The 20823-nt window shown below is 42.0% G+C and overlaps 1 protein-coding gene across 2 annotated transcripts in view; it reads right to left on the reverse strand.

Moving 5' to 3' along the window:
* cwc25 (CWC25 spliceosome associated protein homolog) overlaps positions 1–20823 on the reverse strand; it is a 71314-nt gene that overhangs the window by 42245 nt on the left and 8246 nt on the right. For both annotated transcript variants that reach the window (XM_063038086.1, XM_063038085.1), the window contains exons 3-4: positions 9185–9421; positions 1109–1178 (exon numbers count right to left, since the gene is read on the reverse strand). In XM_063038086.1, the coding sequence (XP_062894156.1) occupies positions 1109–1178; positions 9185–9421 (307 nt within the window). The remainder of the gene's footprint in view (positions 1–1108; positions 1179–9184; positions 9422–20823) is intronic.

Below are 20823 nucleotides of genomic sequence, written 5' to 3' on the forward strand. Positions count from 1 at the left end.
ATATGCAATGAAGTACTCCATCCTGTTCTGAACAAGTGAAGGAATCAGGAATTAAATTCTAGATCAATGGGGATTTGTTTGATACAGAGAACAAGATTAAATCAATGTAATGGAAATTTGGGAGCCACCATTGTTTAGCAAAAGTAACTGATCACCAGCTCATTTACCTTCTCTCTCACCTCCATTCAAGGCCTAAACAGTCCTTCCAGGTGAGGTAACACTTCACCTGTGAGTCTGCTGGGTCATCTACTGTATCCGGTGCTGCTTCCTCTACATCAGTGAAACCTGGCATAGATTGGGAGACTGCTTTGTCAAGTACATTTGTGTTGGTTGTCTGTCGTTTCCAACAACAATGTAAACCTGTACGGGAGCAGTTTTATAGTGAAAAAAATGTTGTACTGGCTCAAAAATCTTGGCCCAATGGTACAAAAAATCGTCACAACTGGAGTCTTCCTTGGCTGCAGTGGATAGCCATGCCGCAGTCTGTGCCTTATCATGTTCTTTGCTCTCCAAAAAGCATTGCAGCACCGCCTTCTTGGCCATTGGATCTTGTAGTTGATCTCATCTGCCCAGTCTGCCGGGACTGGCTTCGCATGCAGGGGTAGGCAGTTCTCCATCTCACCAGGATGAGAGGTTCTTGGCTACCCTCAACTGGTTTAGCCTGCATGTCAATGTGGTGTACTGGGGTGTGGCCACTGTCAAATATAAACAGTTACTTGGAGCCACAGGTGAGAACTGGATGGCAGGTGGGGACCAAAGGTGGACGAGCACCTTTACTCCTTCCGCAACAAGCAGGATTTCCTGGCGGCCAACCATTTTAATTCCAGTCCCCATTCTCACTCTGACATGTAGGTTCTATGACCTCCTCGACTGCCATGATGAAACCACCCTCAGGTTGGAGGAGCAGCAACACCTCATATTCCATCTGGGTAACCTCCAACCTGACAGCATGAACACTGATTTCAGTATTTGCAGAATCTCATGTTTAAAAGTAAATGAGAACTATATTCAGCCTCCAGTTAAAAGGCACTAATTGCTGGTTGCATGTTTGAAGATACAAGAGATGAAAGGATCAACAGAGGTTCAACAGACTTGAAGACCAACTCACCATTTCTCTGATCATCTTCATTTTCATGGGATTAGTCAAAGTCTCTCTTTTTCGCTCTTCTTCACGCTTCCTGAGAACACCAGAAACAAAAATCAACACCACAAGCATTTGTTAAACTAAAAACGTTCATCCAGTTGGGGAACAACCTTTTCTAACCATAGGATTGCTCCCTTTAAACTATGATGCGCCTTCCAGTTCCCTTCCCAATCAGAATATGATCAACATCTGCTAAGGGAGCTTCAGGTTTCAAAACAAGCCTTGAAAGTGTGCCCTACTAACATGGTACAAAATGCTATTTATATTTTTAAATTTAGAAATCTAGCACAGTAATAGGCCCTTCCCACCCAATTACACCATTGTAACCAATTAACCTTCTAACCCGTACGTCATTGGAATGTGGGAGGAAACCGTAGCACCTGGGGAAGACCCACGCAATCACGAGCAGAACATACAAAATCCATACGTACAAACTCCTTAGGATCCTTAGGGTTAACATATGCGGAGAGTTATGGGGTGGGGGGGGAGGGGAGGAAATCTCATTGAAACTTATCAAATGTTTCCTATAGTGGGGAAGTCTAGGATCAGAGACTTCCAGTGGTGCTCATGGAGTGAGGTCGTGTTCTAGATCCGCTCCATTACCTCTGATCCTTATCTTATCATCAGCTACATTTAAGCTAACTTTTAAGGCACCGACCTTTACAATACCTTGCAGCGGATTGTCATTATATACTTAGATGTTTTTAAGGTCCGGTATGTCTAAGAACGGGAAAAATGGCAAACCTCCTGTCAGACCGAAAGCTACCGACCCCCCTCCGGTTGAATCGGCGGTAACTATGCAAGCTATATCGGATTTGATCCGTGCGGAGATTTCATCTAAACTGGAGAGAATCGTCAATGAAATTGATAATATGAAAACAAATATCACGGAACATCAGACTGTTATATCTAATCTCCAAGTTCATACGCAACAGAATGAACTCAAAATTGGAAAACTTGAAGAAACAATTACTACAATGAAGAAAAAACTTGAATTCCTTACCTTTAAAAATTCTGATTTAGAATGTGGAATGTGTCGTCAAAATATAAGAATTATTGGACTCAGGGAATCTGCCGAATCTGAAGACCCTATTCAGTTCTTCTCTCAACTTTTAAAAGATTCATTTCCCACCGTGTTTCCTGATCAATCACCACTATTGGATAGGGCTCACAGAGTCCCATTATACTTGTCTAAATCAGACAAACCTCGGCATGTTATTTTACGTTTTCATTATTTTCAAGACAAGGAAAAGTTGCTTCGTTTTGCTCGACCTAAAGGCTACATCATTTTCTCAGATCTCCGCTTTCGATTGGTGGAGGATTTTAGCAAACAGGTTCGCGACAACGTGTTCGTTACAGATCTGTGATGGTGGAATTCTACAAGATGGATTTAAACCCTGTGCTGCTATATCCTGCACGTTTGAGGATCCGATTGTCTGATCGGTCTTCCCATTTTTTCGACTCTTCGTCGGATGCCCAGAGTTACCTGGATCAACATTCGCCTTCAACATCCTAATCACACTATTAAATCATCAGTGCCTGATTGGAGGCTGTTAATCTGTTGGGTTTTAATGTCTTTGTTTTGCTCTGAGGGCAGAAATGTTTTTTTCGGTTTAACTAATATGGTTGCCAAATTCTTTTTTTAACTGCGTCATTCCTTCTTCTTCCCTGGGGATTCTGGGTGGCCATTCCCACAGCATCATTTTACGCACATACCTGGAGGCCTTAAACTTCGTAATTTTTTTCCCTAGTCTATGCAGATATTTCTTTTCCTTTCCTAATTATAAGGTTTGTTGTATGTCAACGTTTTTTTTTATTTATATCTATTTTTTCTTTGTATTATATCGTTTTCATTTTAATCAGTGTACTTTTCGATTTTTTTTACTTTTCTACTGTTTTACAACTTTAGCTGATCTTTTTATATATTCACTTTTTTATTGAGCGTCTATCGGAAGTCATGGGGGTATATTTAGTGCTTGCTTCTATCTGGCTAGTCTTTTTTAGATTTAGCTTTAGGCTTTTGGGGTGGGGGTGGTGCGGGGGGCTTCACTTTTTAGTTTTTTTTCTTCTTGGGCTACGCTTACATTATTGAAGTATTTTTCGCGTCCTCTCTCTCGGTTTCTCATGTTTACTCTGTTCCCTTTCCGGGTTCGTGGGTCAAACCTATTGTCAATCCTCCCCTTATTTGAGGATTGACTTTAGGGATTATGGAATCTACTATTAATTTTGTCTCTTGGAATACTAATGGTCCTAATCAATTAAAAGGAAAAAAAATTTTTAAGTATTCCGGAGACTTAAAGCACATATTCTATTTTTACAAGAGACCCATGTGCAGAGGAGGGACAGACTACATTTTTTTTAAGTTCTGGAAGGATCAACATTTCCATTCGAATTCCAATGTCAAAATTCGAGGAGTTTCTATTTTCATAGGTCCCTCAATTACATTTGTGCAACAGGATATTATCTCTGATCCGAATGGTAGATTTTTACTGGTTAGTGGATTACTCTTTAATAAAAAGGTAGTTCTGGTTAACGTTCATGCTCCAAACTCGGACTGTCCAGAATTTTATAATTCGTTATTTAATTTGTTCCCAAATTTGAATGAGTTTTCAATAACCTGGGGCGGAGATTTTAATACCTGTTTATCCCCATTATTGGACTGCTCGGCCCCCATACGGACACTTGATTAATTCATTTCTCTCAGATTTGGGGTTGACGGACATTTGGCGGCTTCTGCATCCCCAGGAAAAAGACTTCTTTTTTTTTCTACATGTTCATCACTCTTACTCAAGAATTGATTATTTTTTTATTGACTCTCGTCTTATTTCTTCAGTAGTTAAGTGTGACTATGATACTATAACCATTTCGGACCATGCTCCACTTAAGCTTTCTATTAAATTATTGGCTAGTACGCAAAACAATAGACAATGGCGTTTTAATTCGCTGTTACTTCAGTACTTGGATTTTGTTAACTTTATGAATGAACAGATTGATTTTTTTTTTACAACTAACAGTACAGACAATATTTCCATGAATACTCTTTGGGATACTTTTAAAGCTTATATTCGTGGCCAGATCATTTCATACTCTGCTGCGTTGAGGAAAAGGTTGAAAAAGGAAGAGCTTGCTCTTGTGGACAAGATTAAGGAAATAGATAAGAAATATGCTACAGCTCCATCTGAGAAGTTGTATAAACAAAGAACTGAACTTCAAATGGAACACAGTTTATTACTTTCGTCCTCTATTGCAAATCAATTAATGAAGACAAGAAGCGAATTTTATATACATAATGACAAAGTTGGTAAACTGTTGGCTAATCAGTTGAAGACTAACTCCATTAAATTTCAAATTAATCAGATTTATAATCAAAAAGATCAACTAACATTTGATCAAGCTGAGATTAATCAATCTTTTTTTGATTTTTATTCCTTTTTATATCAATCAGAATCTCCACGAGATTCTAAACATGTGTGACTTTTTAGATAACTTAGATTTCCCTAAGATTACACATGATATATCTTCTATGTTAGAATCTTCCTTTACTACTGATGAGATCAAGAATGTTATTTTCACTATGAATTCGGGGAAAGCTCCTGGCCTTGATGAGTTTACCGTGGAATTTTTAACATTTTTTGCACCCTCATTAGTCCCCTGGTTATCCAGGATTCTGGAGGCCTCATTAAAACTTGGTAAACTACCAGAATCCTTTTATAGAGCATCAATCTCTTTAATACTAAAGAAGGATAAAGACCCTGCACAATGTGCATCTTATAGACCAATATCCTTGTTAAATGTTGACTCTAAGATTTTTTCTAAATTATTAGCAAATAGACTAGAAAAAGCACTTCCTTATATTATTTCGGAAGACCAAATGGGTTTTATTAAGAATCGCTACTCTTTTTATAATATTCGTACACTCTTAAATATTGTCTATACCCTTTCACAAAACGATCCTGAATGCGTCATTTCCCTAGATGCTGAAAAAGCCTTTGATAGGGTCGAATGGCCCTACTTATTTAAGGTGCTTGAAATGTTTAACTTCAGCCCAAAATTTATATCCTGGATCAAACTGTTATATCATTCTTCCACGGCCTCAGTTCGCACTAACACTCTAAACTCACCTTATTTTCCTCTTTTTCAAGGTACCAGACAAGGTTGTCCTCTTAGCCCTTTATTATTTGATATTGCATTAGAACCTCTTGCAATTGCTATTCGAGAATCTCCTAACATTATTGGTATAACTCGTGGGTTAAAGTCTCACAAAGTATCACTTTATGCTGATGACTTAATTTTATATATTTCTAATCCTCAAAAATCTATTCCAGCAGCTTTAGATTTATTAGCACAATTTAGTCTTTTTTCAGGATACAAATTAAATCTTAATAAGAGTGAACTCTTCCCTATTAATAAGCAAATTCCCTTATATCAGAACCTGCCGTTTAGATTGGTTAATAATCATTTTTCATACCTTGGGATTAAAATTACCTGTAAGCATAAGGATTTATTTAAGATTAATTTTTTACCCTTAATTGACCATATTACACAACTTTCTTTTAAATGGTCTCCACTTTATTTAACTTTGACTGGTTGTATTAATGCTGTTAAGATGTTTATTCTGCCAAAATTCTTGTATATATTTCAGGCATTACCGATTTTTGTTCCAAAATCCTTTTTTGATAAAGTAGACTCGAAAATCTCTTCATTTATTTGGCAAAATAAAAACCCGAGATTGGGTAGAATACATCTACAGAAAGCTAAGAGAGATGGAGGCATGGCATTACCTAATTTCAGATTTTATTATTGGGCAATTAATATTTGACACATGAAATTTTGGTTACTTGCAAGATATACTATCCATTCCTAAATGGGTATTTTTGGAATTACATTCTGTTCAAGGCTATGCACTTGGCTCTATATTAGGTTCTTCTCTTCCTTCCGATTTGAAACACTATAAACAGGTTTGCAACCCAATAGTTAAACATACCTTACGTATTTGGTTTCAATTCCAAAAATTTTTCGATCTTAATCAATTTGTGCTAGCGATTCCTATTATTGGCAATATATTTTTTCTCCCCTCCTCTACTTTCAAATTTCAAATTTGGAAGACTAATGGTATATCACGGTTTTTGGATTTATTTTCAGATGGTTCCCTTATGTCTTTTGAACAATTATCTAACAAATACAATTTACCAAGAACACATTTTTTTTAAAGATATTTGCAAGTTAGAAATTTCCTAAATACCATACTTTCTTCCCTTCCAGCGTTGCCCCCTGCTAATATTTTTGACGCTATCATTAACCTCAACCTGTGTCAGAAAGGTGTAATGGCTACTATTTATAATACTATCATGGAACTTAGGATAGCTCCATTTGATAAGATTAGGACTGACTGGGAAAAGGAATTGGGCCTTACTATCCCGACAGATGACTAGGTTTATATTTTACAACTAGTTAATACTTCCCTCTATCTGTTCCAAACACTCCTTAATTCAATTTAAAGTTGTCCATAGAGCACACGTCTAAAGATAAATTAGCTCGCTATTACTCTCATATTAACCCTCTTTGTGATAGATGTCATGGCGAGATAGCCTCCTTGACCCATATGTTTTGGTCCTGTTCTACTCTGGAAACTTTTTGGAAAGACATTTTTAATATTATTTCCAAGGTTTTGAAAAGTGATATTTCTCCCCATCCTATCACTGCTATCTTTGGATTACCTAAAACTTTTAGCAATTTATCCCCCTCAGCGCGTAGAATGATTGCATTTCTTACTTTAATGGCGAAAAGGTGTATTTTACAATGTTGGAAGGAGATTAATGCCCAAACTACGTTTTTTTGGTTCTCTCAAACGATACTGTGTCTAAATTTGGAAAAAAATCAGAAGTAATCTTTATGATACTTCAGTTAAATTTGAACACACCCGGAGATCTTTTATTCAATATTTTCAGTTAATGTAACTACTCTTTTTCTCTCTGATCATATATATACTCCCTTCATGGATTTTATCTGCTATTAGTGGAGGTCGGGTTTGAGGACATGATTGTTTAATCTGTTTAAGTCTACTATTTACCTAGTTAGCCAATTGTTTTGCTTTGTAGCTTAGTGGCACGGTAGTTTTTTTTGGGGGGGGTTCAGGGGTTTTTTTCCTCCTTATTGTTATATATGGAAAACTAGTATACAATTATATTACCTTGTTATTTTATAACTAAAATAATGTTGTTTTCATTGTTTTTTTGTATTAATATTTCTTGTATATCTATATCGTAACAATGTATTGGTTGCTATATGTTTTACCTTGTGTGTACTAATTCAATAAAAAGATTTAAAAAGAAAGGAAGTCTAGGATCAGAGGGTGTGGCCTCAGAATAGAGGGGCATCCATTTAGAACAAAGATGAGGAGGAATTCTTTAGCCAGAGGGTGGTGAATCTGTGGAATTCACTGCCACAGGTGTCTGTGGAGACCAAGTCATTACGTATATTTAAAGTGCAGGTTGACAGGTTCTTGATTAGAAATGAGTGACAAAGATAAAAGGGAGATGGCAGGAAGATAGGGTTGAGAGCAATCAGTCGTGATAGAATGGCAGAGCAGACTTGATGGGCCAAATGGCCCAATTCTGCTCCTCTGTCTTATGGTCTTACAGACAGCAGTGAAATTGAACCCAGGCTGCTGGAGCTGCAATAGTGTTATGCTACAATTCCACCCATAAAATGTTAGAAACCAATGACTTCTATTTTACTGCATACCTTGGAAGGCAACCAGCCTAGCAATTGCTTAATGCAAGGGCCCATTCTGTGTCAGCAAGCAGGCTTTAAGAATGATGATTTTAAAAGCATCTTCCTTTTCATCCCTTACCATCACTCCATAATAAACTTACTCTAGACTTACTACACTCTTTTCTTCTATTATTGGCATCTTATACATCCCTAATATGTATTGCACCAGCAATGTAAGATGCAGTTCTGCCTGTAGTTTCTTTATCACTTCATCTTTCCCTATGGAGATACGCCATTAAAACTACCATTCTAGAACACAGAATATTACAACACAGTACAAGCCCTTTGCTCCACGATATCGTGCTGACCCTTTAATGTACTCCATGATTAATCTAACCCATCCCTCTCACATAGCCCTCCAGTTTTCTATCATCCATGTTCCTAATAGTTTCTTAAATGTCCCTAATGTACCTCCCTCAACCACCACCCCAGCAGAGTATTTCACGCACCCACCACTCTGTGCAAAGAACTTACTTCTGATGTCGCCCGTATACTTTCCTTCAATCACCATAATATTATGCCCCCACCCCCCTTGTATTAGCCATTTTTGCCCTGGGAAAAAGGCACTGGCTGTCCACTCTATGCCTCTTACCATCTTGTACCCCTCTCCAAAGACAAAAGCCCTGGCTTGCTCAACCTACCCTCAAAGGATATGCTCTCTAATCCAAGCAGCATCCTGGTAAATCTCCTCTGCACTCTCTCTAAAGCTTCCACATCCTATACCGAGGCACCTAGAACTGAACACAATACTCCAAGCGTATTCTAACCAGGGTTTTATAGAGCTGCAGCATTACCTTGCATCTCTTGGACTCAATCCTCTGACTAATGAAGACCAACACACCTTACGCCTTCTTAACCACTTTATCAACTTGTGTTGCAGCTTTGAGGGATCTATGGAGGTGGATCCCATAGACCAATATTTTTCTTCAAATGTCCTACAATCTTACTTTATCAGACATTTCTCCAGTGAAGTACTCTGTAATGCTATATTAATTTTAAAACATTATTACAAGGTGAATCCATGGAAGCATAATAATCTATGAAAGAAAACAGAACCACAACTGATAAAATGATCAGTAGAAAATGTTCTTAAGTTCTGAATGTGACAATCATATTGCTGAACCACAGAGCAGGAGTAACTAACTTAACACTAACCTAACTTAAGGGCAGAAGGATCCCATAATCTTTTGACACTATCAGGCTCAATTATCACCTCAGCAAGCTAACTTTTTTTACTTATGAATTTCAGTCACATAGTTTTCCCACCTGATTGTAAACAGAGGATCCTCCCGGATTTTGGAAGCCATATCCAAGGCAGAGTTAGCCCCTGTGGCTGAGAAAATGGAGCCAGGCAGTAACCCAGTATCTGAAGAAGGGCCAGATTCCTCGTCTACCATCTTGTCAGTGGCGTACTTGTCGATGGGTCTACCCAACAAGTACTCCTCTCGGTTCACCATTGCACAGGGTCCTTGGTACATCCAGTCTAGACGATCAGACTTCTTTCTGCAGGCAGAAGACCAAGCTTACATTACATTTTTACACTAAGACCTCCTGGAAATCATATACAGAGAAGGTGCCAATGTAATCAAAATAGATAAATTCAGTCTAAAGCAGCCTGTCTAGTATAATGTAATGTTAAGAATATCATACCACAGAATCTTACCCAACTAATTTAAGCAAACTAATATACCCAATACACAGATACGCGCTATACAGAAACAGTTATCAAACTAGGCCCGCATTTGATTTTTCCTCATAACCCATTTTTACTGAGTATTTCATGACAAATTTCATGACATACGTTAGTGAAGGGGCACCATGGTACCGTAGCTGTTAGCTCGACCCTATTACAGCTCGGAGCAGAGTTTGGAGTTCAATTCCAACATCATCTGCAAGAAGTTTGTGCCGTCCTTCTTGCGAGCACATGGGTTTTCTCCAGGCGCTCCAGTTTCTGCCCACATTCCAAAACTTGTACTGATAAATAGGTAAATTGTCCTGTGACATACATCAAAGTTGCTGGTGAACGCAGCAGGCCAGGCAGCATCTATAGGAAGAGGCGCAGTCGACGTTTCAGGCCGAGACCCTTCGTCAGGACTAACTGAAGGAAGAGTGAGTAAGGGATTTGAAAGCTGGAGGGGGAGGGGGAGATGCAAAATGATAGGAGAAGACAGGAGGGGGAGGGATGGAGCCGAGAGCTGGACAGGTGATAGGCAAAAGGGGATACGAGAGGATCATGGGACAGGAGGTCCGGGAAGAAAGACGGGGGGGGGGGTGACCCAGAGGATGGGCAAGAGGTATATTCAGAGGGACAGAGGGAGAAAAAGGAGAGTGAGAGAAAGAATGTGTGCATTAAAAAGAGTAACAGATGGGGTACGAGGGGGAGGTGGGGCCTAGCGGAAGTTAGAGAAGTCAATGTTCATGCCATCAGGTTGGAGGCTACCCAGACGGAATATAAGGTGTTGTTCCTCCAACCTGAGTGTGGCTTCATCTTTACAGTAGAGGAGGCCGTGGATAGACATGTCAGAATGGGAATGGGATGTGGAATTAAAATGTGTGGCCACTGGGAGATCCTGCTTTCTCTGGCGGACAGAGCGTAGATGTTCAGCAAAGCGGTCTCCCAGTCTGCGTCGGGTCTCACCAATATATAAAAGGCCACATCGGGAGCACCGGACGCAGTATATCACCCCAGTCGACTCACAGGTGAAGTGAAGCCTCACCTGGAAGGACTGTTTGGGGCCCTGAATGGTGGTAAGGGAGGAAGTGTAAGGGCATGTGTAGCACTTGTTCTGCTTACACGGATAAGTGCCAGGAGGGAGATCAGTGGGGAGGGATGGGGGGGACGAATGGACAAGGAAGTTGTGTAGGGAGCGATCCCTGCGGAATGCAGAGAGAGGCGGGGAGGGAAAGATATGCTTAGTGGTGGGATCCCGTTGGAGGTGGCGGAAGTTACGGAGAATAATATGTTGGACCCAGAGGCTGGTGGGGTGGTAGGTGAGGACCAGGGGAACCCTATTCCTAGTGGGGTGGTGGGAGGATGGAGTGAGAGCAGATGTACGTGAAATGGGGGAGATGCGTTTAAGAGCAGAGTTGATAGTGGAGGAAGGGAAGCCCCTTTCTTTAAAAAATGAAGACATCTCCCTCGTCCTAGAATGAAAAGCCTCATCCTGAGAGCAGATGCGGCGGAGACGGAGGAATTGCGAGAAGGGGATGGCGTTTTTGCAAGAGACAGGGTGAGAAGAGGAATAGTCCAGATAGTTGTGAGAGTCAGTAGGCTTATAGTAGACATCAGTGGATAAGCTGTCTCCAGAGACAGAGACAGAAAGATCTAGAAAGGGGAGGGAGGTGTCAGAAATGGACCAGGTAAACTTGAGGGCAGGGTGAAAGTTGGAGGCAAAGTTAATAAAGTTAACGAGTTCTGCATGCGTGCAGGAAGCAGCGCCAATGCAGTCGTCGATGTAGCGAAGGAAAAGTGGGGGACAGATACCAGAATAGGCACGGAACATAGATTGTTCCACAAACCCAACAAAAAGGCAGGCATAGCTAGGACCCATACGGGTGCCCATAGCTACACCTTTAGTTTGGAGGAAATGGGAGGAGCAAAAGGAGAAATTATTAAGAGTAAGGACTAATTCTGCTAGACGGAGCAGAGTGGTGGTAGAAGGGAACTGATTAGGTCTGGAATCCAAAAAGAAGCGTAGAGCTTTGAGACCTTCCTGATGGGGGATGGAAGTATATAGGGACTGGACATCCAAGGTGAAAATAAAGCGGTGGGGGCCAGGGAACTTAAAATCATCGAAAAGTTTAAGAGCGTGAGAAGTGTCACGAACATAGGTCGGAAGGGATTGAACAAGGGGTGATAAAACAGTGTCGAGGTATGCAGAAACGAGTTCGGTGGGGCAGGAGCAAGCTGAGACAATAGGTCGGCCAGGACAGGCAGGTTTGTGGATCTTGGGTAGGAGGTAGAAACGGGAAGTGCGGGGTGTGGGAACTATAAGGTTGGTAGCAGTGGATGGGAGATCCCCTGAGCGGATAAAGTCGTTGATAGTGTGGGAGACAATGGCCTGGTGCTCCTTAGTGGGGTCACGATCGAGGGGTAAATAAGAGGAGGTATCCGCGAGTTGTCGCTGTGCCTCGGCAAGGTAGAGGTCAGTACGCCAGACTACAACAGCACCCCCTTTATCAGCGGGTTTAATAGTAAGGTTAGGATTAGTGCGGAGGGAGTGGAGAGCAGAGCGTTCCGAAGGAGTGAGGTTGGAATGGGGACAAGGTGCGGTGAAGTCGAGACGGTTGATGTCCCATCGGCAGCTGGCAATAAAGAGATCCAGAGCAGGCAGAAGACCAGAGCGGGGTGTCCATGAAGAAGAGGAGGGATGAAGACGGGAGAAGGGGTCATCGGTGGGGGTGGAAGAGTCCTTGCCGAAGAAGTAGGCTCGGAGACCGAGACGGCGGAAGAAAAGTTCCGCATCATGGCGAACACGGAACTCGCTGAGGTGTGGGCGAAGGGGGACAAACGTGAGGCCCTTACTGAGAACAGAGCGTTCTGCCTCCGACAGTTGAAGGTCGGAGGGGATGGTAAAGACCCGGCACGGATGAGAGCTGGGATCAGAGGGGGGAGGGGGGAGGCTGGGGGTGTCAATGGAGAGGGGAGGGTTGGGGTGAGAGGAAGATGGAGCCTCTGAGGGCCCAGGAGCTGACGGTGGGATCTGAGGAAGACGGGGCTGCGGAGTGGTGGTGGGGGAAGGGGAGACGGGAGTCACAACAGCAGCACATAAAGACCCGGCCTGGAGTTCAAGGCTGGAGTCGCAGTTGGTGGTTGCGCGATCGCTTTGAATGTCTCCATGGTCGTTGCTGGAGTCCGGGTTTTGAATATGTCCTGAGGTGTTGGAGCCGCCGAGACCAACGGCAGGGGCCGCAACCGAAAGTTCATGCCTGCTAGCGTCGGGGCCGGCAGGCTCTGCAGTCCGTAGATGTAAGATCTTGCGATCTTTGCCTAACATGACAAAGTCAAAGAAACGGCGATTGCAGGCGTGGATCCGACGGAGGATGAAATAGCAGGTAGGACCATTACAGACGGCGAAGAAAGTGTCCCGAAGGTGTGGAAGGGTCTGGGATAGGGACACCAAGTATCTCCTCATGGCGGAGAGCGTCGCCTTCAGAGCTTGACGGGAGAAGCGGCGAGAGGCAGAGTCAATGAAATGTGAGTACCTGGGATCCTCAGAAGGTCCAAATTGAGAGGCTTGGAAACGAATCCTAAAGCCAACTGGAGTAAGTTGGCGACGGAGGCACGTTCCAAGAAAGGATACATGGCAGTGATAGCGAGTTTGAGTCAAAGTCTGGTCGAAAAGTTGAAGAGCCGAAGAAATCACAGATGGGGAGCAGTGAGAGATGGTTTCACTGAACTCCCGTCGAAGAGAGGATCTAAACTTCTTCGGTGTAGGCATCACCGGAAGAGGCTTCGCAGTAGTGAATTTAAACGCAAACAACAGGAATTCTGCAGATGCTGGAAATTCAAGCAACATACATCAAAGTTGCTGGTGAACGCAGCAGGCCAGGCAGCATCTATAGGAAGAGGCGCAGTCGACGTTTCAGGCCGAGACCCTTCGTCAGGACTAACTGAAGGAAGAGTGAGTAAGGGATTTGAAAGCTGGAGGGGGAGGGGGAGATGCAAAATGATAGGAGAAGACAGGAGGGGGAGGGATGGAGCCGACAGCTGGACAGGTGATAGGCAGAAGGGGATACGAGAGGATCATGGGACAGGAGGTCCGGGAAGAAAGACGGGGGGGGGGGTGACCCAGAGGATGGGCAAGAGGTATATTCAGAGGGACAGAGGGAGAAAAAGGAGAGTGAGAGAAAGAATGTGTGCATTAAAAAGAGTAACAGATGGGGTACGAGGGGGAGGTGGGGCCTAGCGGAAGTTAGAGAAGTCAATGTTCATGCCATCAGGTTGGAGGCTACCCAGACGGAATATAAGGTGTTGTTCCTCCAACCTGAGTGTGGCTTCATCTTTACAGTAGAGGAGGCCGTGGATAGACATGTCAGAATGGGAATGGGATGTGGAATTAAAATGTGTGGCCACTGGGAGATCCTGCTTTCTGTGATTGTCCTGTGATTAGGTTAGTGTGGGTTGCCAGAAGGCACGGCTCATTGGGCCAGAAGGGCCTGTTTTGCACTGTATCTCAAAATAAAAAATTGGCTTCTGATTTGGAAAAATATTTTGCCTTTTAGCAAATCTTGTGTCTTGGCTCATGTGTGGTTTTTGACATGAAGATTTTTTTTAAACCAAATATTTACTCTATCAAAATTGCTACTGAAGCTGCTTCTTCCTGAATTACATTGCCAATTCTTTTGCCATTAGAAGTAGATTTTTACTGATTACATACATCTCTTTTTAAAAATAGCTTAAACCTTCGCTGCTCGAGGGCGAGCTATGCCAATTTCTCATGGTAATTGAAATTCTTAGTACCAATAAGACACAGGAGCAGAATAAAGTCACTTGTCCATCAAGTCTGCTCTGTAATTCGATCATGGCTGATTTATTTCCACCCCCCCCCCCAATCCATCCTATGATCTTGACATGTCTTTAAAAACATGGTTCCCATGATGTTCTGATGATATTCCAAATGGTGCACGAAGGTCTGGCAGGAGAACTCGAACACATTGTCAGACTTCAAATTTCCAGCATTGTCAAGATATTCCCCCTTTAACAGGAACAAAGATCTAGATAAGCCTTTGTTTTTTTATAAATTATATATATTTGGGCCAGCCAGTGATGTAGTGGCATCAACACTGGACTTCAAAGCAGACGGTCCTGAGTTTGAACCCAGCTGGGTCCCAACCTGAGCAGCAGCAGTAGCTACACAGAAGGAAGGCCAGGAAATATACATACACACAGACACACATACATACATATTAAAAAATATACTGTGTCAAAAGAAAGCAACACAGTGAGGTAGTGTTCATGAACCTATCGGAAATCTGAAAGGGGAAGAAACTGTTCCTAAATGTTTAGAATTGTAAATTCAATTCAATATAGAGAACAGTGGCAATGCATTTTGAGAGGAATAATATGGCAAGGTAATGTACCATAAATGGCATTATACTGAAATGTACAAATGACAAGAAAGATTTGATGTTCATATTCAGAAGGGCAGATAAAATTGACTAGTAAAAAAATTCTTCTTCATGTCCTTGCACATTACGCTTGGGCGATCATGGCTCTCCACATCAAATAATCCATCATGATATCTCAATGATATCTCACACACTTAGATCTATTAGTTCTTTCACAGTGTCCATATATTTTCTTCTTTGCCTTCCTCTTCCGCGTTTCCCAGGCATACAGCCTTGTAATGTAAGGCATTCTATTTCTCCCTTTCTGATGACTTGGCCCAGGAATTTAAGTTTCCTCTCATTTAATGTTCTCATTAAAGATCTTTTTGTATGGGCACGTTGGAGTAATGTCTCATTAGTCACCCTATCTCTGCATGATATTTTCAGCATTCTTCTAAGAAACCACGTTTCTGTTGCTTCTAAGTTTCTTTGGAGTTCTGGTGTTATAGTCCATGTTTTAGAAGCATACAGCAAGATTGACCAGACGTAACATTTTAATAGCCTTGTTGTCATAGAAATGTGTCTGTTGGTAAAAATGGGTTTCATGTTTTGGAAGTTGGTTTTGGCAATGGCAATTCTTCTTTTTATTTCTACTTTACTTCTAGCATCTTGTGATATAAAGCAGGAGTCCCCAACCTTTTTTTGTGCTGCGGACCGGTTTAATATTGACAATATTCTTGCGGACCAGCCAACCCGCGGGGGGGGGGGGGGTAGTAGGGTTGCCAACGGACAAGAGTAGCAGTCAAAAAATACGTTGGGTTTACCCCGAGAAAGACTATTATGACCATGAAGTCTTGCACGGGCACCAGTGCGCATGTGTGACATGCGCACGTGTGTACCTGCCGATATTATTCTCTGTAAATCTTTTTTGGCGATTCTGTTCGGGGGGGGGTGTTAATCACGACCGGAATATTGGTAATAAGGGGCTAATACACCATTTTCATTTCTAAAAGGGTTTATCTAACGAATTTAATATTAAACACACAGCGCATATTTTCCTCGCATGAATATAGTGATAAGTCAATCATCAGGAGAGGACGGGGTGCTTGAAGTAAGTGTTGAAAGAACTTCCAGTAGAAGTGGTAGAGGCAGGTTCAATATTATTTAAAGAAAAAAATGGATAGATATATGGACAGGAAAGGAATGGAGGGTTGTGGGCTGAGTGCAGGTCGGTGGGACTAGGTGAGGGTAGCTTTTGGCACGGACTAGAAGGGCCGAGATCGCCTATTTCCGTGCTGCAATTGTTATATGGTTATATAAGTCACTTATCAGTCAATAGCATCATAACATTTTAAGTAACGTTTGGATATTAAACACACGGCACATATTTTCCCCGTATGAACATATAAAATCATTGCAACACACCAGTATCGCTGAATCAGTGGGAGCCCTGGACTTGTTTCCCTGCAACAAGACGGTCCTATCGAGGGGTAATGGGAGACAGCGATACTTGAAGGGGGTTCCTTATGTTCAATCTATTTAGTTTTTGTTGCATTCATTGCAGAGATATGTTGGAAATAGAAGCAACATTTTCAGTTCTTTCGTGGCTATCTCAGGATATTTAGCCTTGACTTTGATCCAGAATGCCGGCAGAGATATTATGTCAAACATACTTTTCAGCCCGCTGTCATTTGCAAGCTCGAGGAGTTGATCTTCTCGCGCTCGCATGGATGACGTGCTGTTAATGACCTCACGTGTGTTCAAGTTCAACAGTGGGCATGACAGGGAATGAGTAAAGGTGCAGCTGACTCCTATCGCCAAATCATATCGTTTCCTCGCGGCCCAGTAGTAAATGCTCTGCGGCCCGGTGGTTGGGGACCGCTGATATAAAGCTACCAAGGTAATTAAAGCTGGTCTTTTGTTCAATCTCCTGGTTACCGATGTATAATTGGGCAGTTGGGAGTATCCTGCTGTTTTGATATTACCATATATTCGGTTTTGTTTTTACAGTTGATAGTTAGCCCAAAATCTGCACTTGTTTGTACTACTTTAATAATTAAAAAAGGCTTAAAAATACAGGCAAAGAATATAAAAGCATAGAGACCGTGTTGAAATCACTGGTTAGTTCCTTGCAGAAATATTGAGGCCAAAGTACAAAGGAAGTTTACCAGCATGTTACAGGGATAAGATACTCTGTTAATGAAGGAAGACTGAAAAGATCCTGAACGTCTGGAGAAACTAGAGTTGTTCTCTTTCAAGCAGTGAAAGTTGAACTCATTTAATAGAGTTCTTCAAGGTCATGCAGAGTATCTGGGAAACTATTGAAGGATTGGCAATGTTGTTCTGGAAAGGGTGGGGATGTAGCTTCAACCAGAATTTTGAGAGTGATTTGGATAGATGCAAAATTGGATGAACACAAGTTTTTGAATTAACCCGACAGAAGTTTTTGAAGGTAATTACCCTCTGGCAAAATTATCAATAACCATCCACTATAAATTTATAGACTGTACAGTGCCACCCATTGAAGCACTGAAGAGTGGAGAAAACAGAAAGAACAGCAATCTCCCCCCATAAAGGCTCAGCTAACTTACCCAGAAAAATACCGAGAGTGGAGTATAGCTGATTATAAATATTAGGTTAAAAAAAAATCATTTAGAATGCAATCTCTAACCTCGGTTGACAGGAGAAACAGACAATCATCCACAATCAACTTTGGCTACAGTGTCTTTAACACTTGCAGCCTATATTCTAAAACCCTGTCAAAGACATTTGTGGGATGCACAGGAAAATCTTTTCTCGTTCATCTGCCAGGAACTAGAATAATCCATTTGAAAAGGTGGTGGAATCTATTTCTATAAACAACATGATAAAACTGTAAAGTAGCCACTTATGGATAAGGAAAGTAGAACATAGGACAGTACAGGCCCCTAGAAACATAGAAAACCTACAGCACAATACAGGCCCTTCGGCCCACAATGCTGTGCTGAACATGTACTTACTTTAGAAATTACCTAGGGTTACCCATAGCCCTCTATTTTCCTAAGCTCCATGTACCTGTCCAGGAGTCTCTTAAAAAGACCCTATTGTATCTGCCTCCAACACTGTCGCGGGCAGCCCATTCCACGCACTCACCACTCTCTGCGTAAAAAACTTACAATTGACATCCCCTCTGTACCTACTTCCAAGCACCCTAAAACTGTGCCCTCTTGTGATAACCACTTCAGCCCTGGGAAAAAGCCTCTGACGACCCACACGATCAATGCCTCTCATCATCTTATACATCTCTATCAGGTCACCTCTCATCCTCCATTGCTCCAAGGAGAAAAGGTCAAGTTCACTCAACCTATTCTCATAAGGCATGCTCCCCAATCCAGGCAACATCCTTGTAAATCTCCTCTGCACCCTTTCTATGGTTTCCACATCCTTCCTGTAGTGAGGTGACCAGAACTGAGCACAGTACTCCAAGTGGGGTCTGACCAGGGTCCTATATAGCTGCAACATTACCTCTCGGCTCTTAAACTCAATCCCACGACTGAAGAAGGCCAATGCACCGTATGCCTTCTTACCACAGAGACAATCTGCGCAGCAGCTTTGAGTGTCCAACAGAGACAGACCCCAAGATCCCTCTGATCCTCCACACTTTCAAGAGTCTTACCATTAATACTATATTCTGCCATCATATTTGACCTACCAAAATGAACCACCTCACACTTATCTGGGTTGAACTCCATCTGCCACTTCTCAGCCCAGTTTTGCATCCTATCAATGTCCCGCTGTAACCTCTGACAGCCCTCCACATTATCCACAACACCCCCAACCTTTGTGTCTTCAGCAAATTTACTAACCCATCCATCCCTCCACTTCCTCATCCAGATCATTGATAAAAATCACAAAGAGAGGGGGTTCCAGAACAGATCCCTGAGGCTCACCACTGGTCACCAACCTCCATGCAGAATATGACCCATCTACAACCACTCTTTGCCTTCTGTGGGCAAGCCAATTCTGGATCGACAAAGCATGGTCCCCTTGGATCCCATGCCTCCTTACTTTCTCAATAAGACTTGTGTGGGATACCTCATCAAATGCCTTGCTGAAACCCATATACACTACATCTATATGCTGTACCTTCATCAATGTGTTTAGATACATCCTCAAAAAATTCAATCAGGCTCGTAAGGTACGACCTGCCTTTGACAAATCCATGCTGACAATTCCTAACCATATTATGCCTCTCCAAATGTTCATAAATTCTGCCCCTCAGGATCTTTTCCATTAATTTACCAACCACTGAAGTAAGACTCACTGGTCTATAATCTCCTGGGCTATCCCTACTCACTTTCTTGAATAAGGGAACAACATCCGCAACCCTCCAATCCTCCGGAACCTCTCCCGTCCCCATTGATGATGTAAAGATGATTGCTAGAGGCTCAGCAATCTCTTCCCTCGCCTCCCACAGTAGCCTGGGGAACATCTCGTCCAGTCCCGGAGACTTATCCAACTTGATGCTTTCCAATAGCTCCAGCACATCCTCTTTTTTAATGTCTATATGCTCAAGCTTTTCAATCTGCTGTAAGTCATCCCTACAATTGCCAAGATCTTTTTCCACAGTGAATACTGAAGCAAAGTATTCATTAAGTACCCCTGCCATCTCCTCCAGTTCCATACACACTTTTCCACTATCACACTTGATTGGTCCTATTTTCTCACGTCTTATCCTCTTGCTCTTCATGTACTTGTTGAATGCCTTGGGGTTTTCCTTAATCCTGCTTGCCAAGGCCTTCTCATGGCCCCTTCTGGTTCTCCTAATTTCATTCTTAAGCACCTTCTGCTAGCCTTTTAATCTTCTAGATCTCTATCATTACCTAGTTTTTTTAACCTTTCGTAAACTTTTCTTTTCTTCTTGACTAGATTTTCAATAGCCTTTGTACACCATAGTTCCTGTACCCTACCTTCCTTTCCCTGTCTCATTGGAATGTACCTATGTAGAACTCCACGCAAATATCCCCTGAACATTTGCTACATTTCCGCTGTATATTTCCCTGAGAACATCTGTTCCCAATTTATGCTTCCAAGTTCCTGCCTGACAGCTTCATATTTCCCTTTACTCCAATTAAACACTTTCCTACTTTTCTGTTCCTATCCCTCTCCAATGCTATGGTAAAGGAGAAAGAATTGTGATCAGTATCTCCAAAATGCTCTCCCACTGAGAGACCTGACACCTGACCAGGTTCATTTCCCAATACCAGATCAAGTACAGCCTCTCCTTTTGTAAGTTTATCTACATATTGTGTCAGGAAACCTTCCTGAACACACCTAACAAACTCCACCCCATCGAAACCCCTTGCTCTAGGGAGATGCCAATCAATATTTGGGAAATTAAAATCTCTCACCACGACAACCCTGTTATTATCACACCTTTTCAGAACCTACCTGCCCTTCGATGTCTCTGTTCCTATTGGGTGGTCTATAAAAAACACCCAATAGAGTTACGACCCCTTCCTGTTTCTAAATTCCACCACAGAGAATCAGTAGACAATCCCTCCATGACTTTATACTTTATAGTTGCCAAACAATTGGTACTAGAACGTACAATCATCACAGCGGTGTTTGATTCTGCGCTTCCCACTCCCTGGATTACAAATATTAAGTATTAAAACTATTTTTTAAATAGTAAAAATTAGTAAATATTAAAATTTTAAATTATGAATCATAAATAGAAAATAGAAAAATGGAAAGTAAGGTAGTGCAAAAAAAATCCAGAGGCAGGTCCAGATATTTGAAGGGTACGGCCCAGATCTGGGTCAGAATCCGTTCAGCAGTCTGATCACAGTTGGAAAGAAGCTGTTCCCAAATCT

Source organism: Mobula hypostoma, chromosome X1 (genome assembly GCF_963921235.1).
Source record: "Mobula hypostoma chromosome X1, sMobHyp1.1, whole genome shotgun sequence".
NCBI classification, from domain to species: domain Eukaryota; kingdom Metazoa; phylum Chordata; class Chondrichthyes; order Myliobatiformes; family Myliobatidae; genus Mobula; species Mobula hypostoma.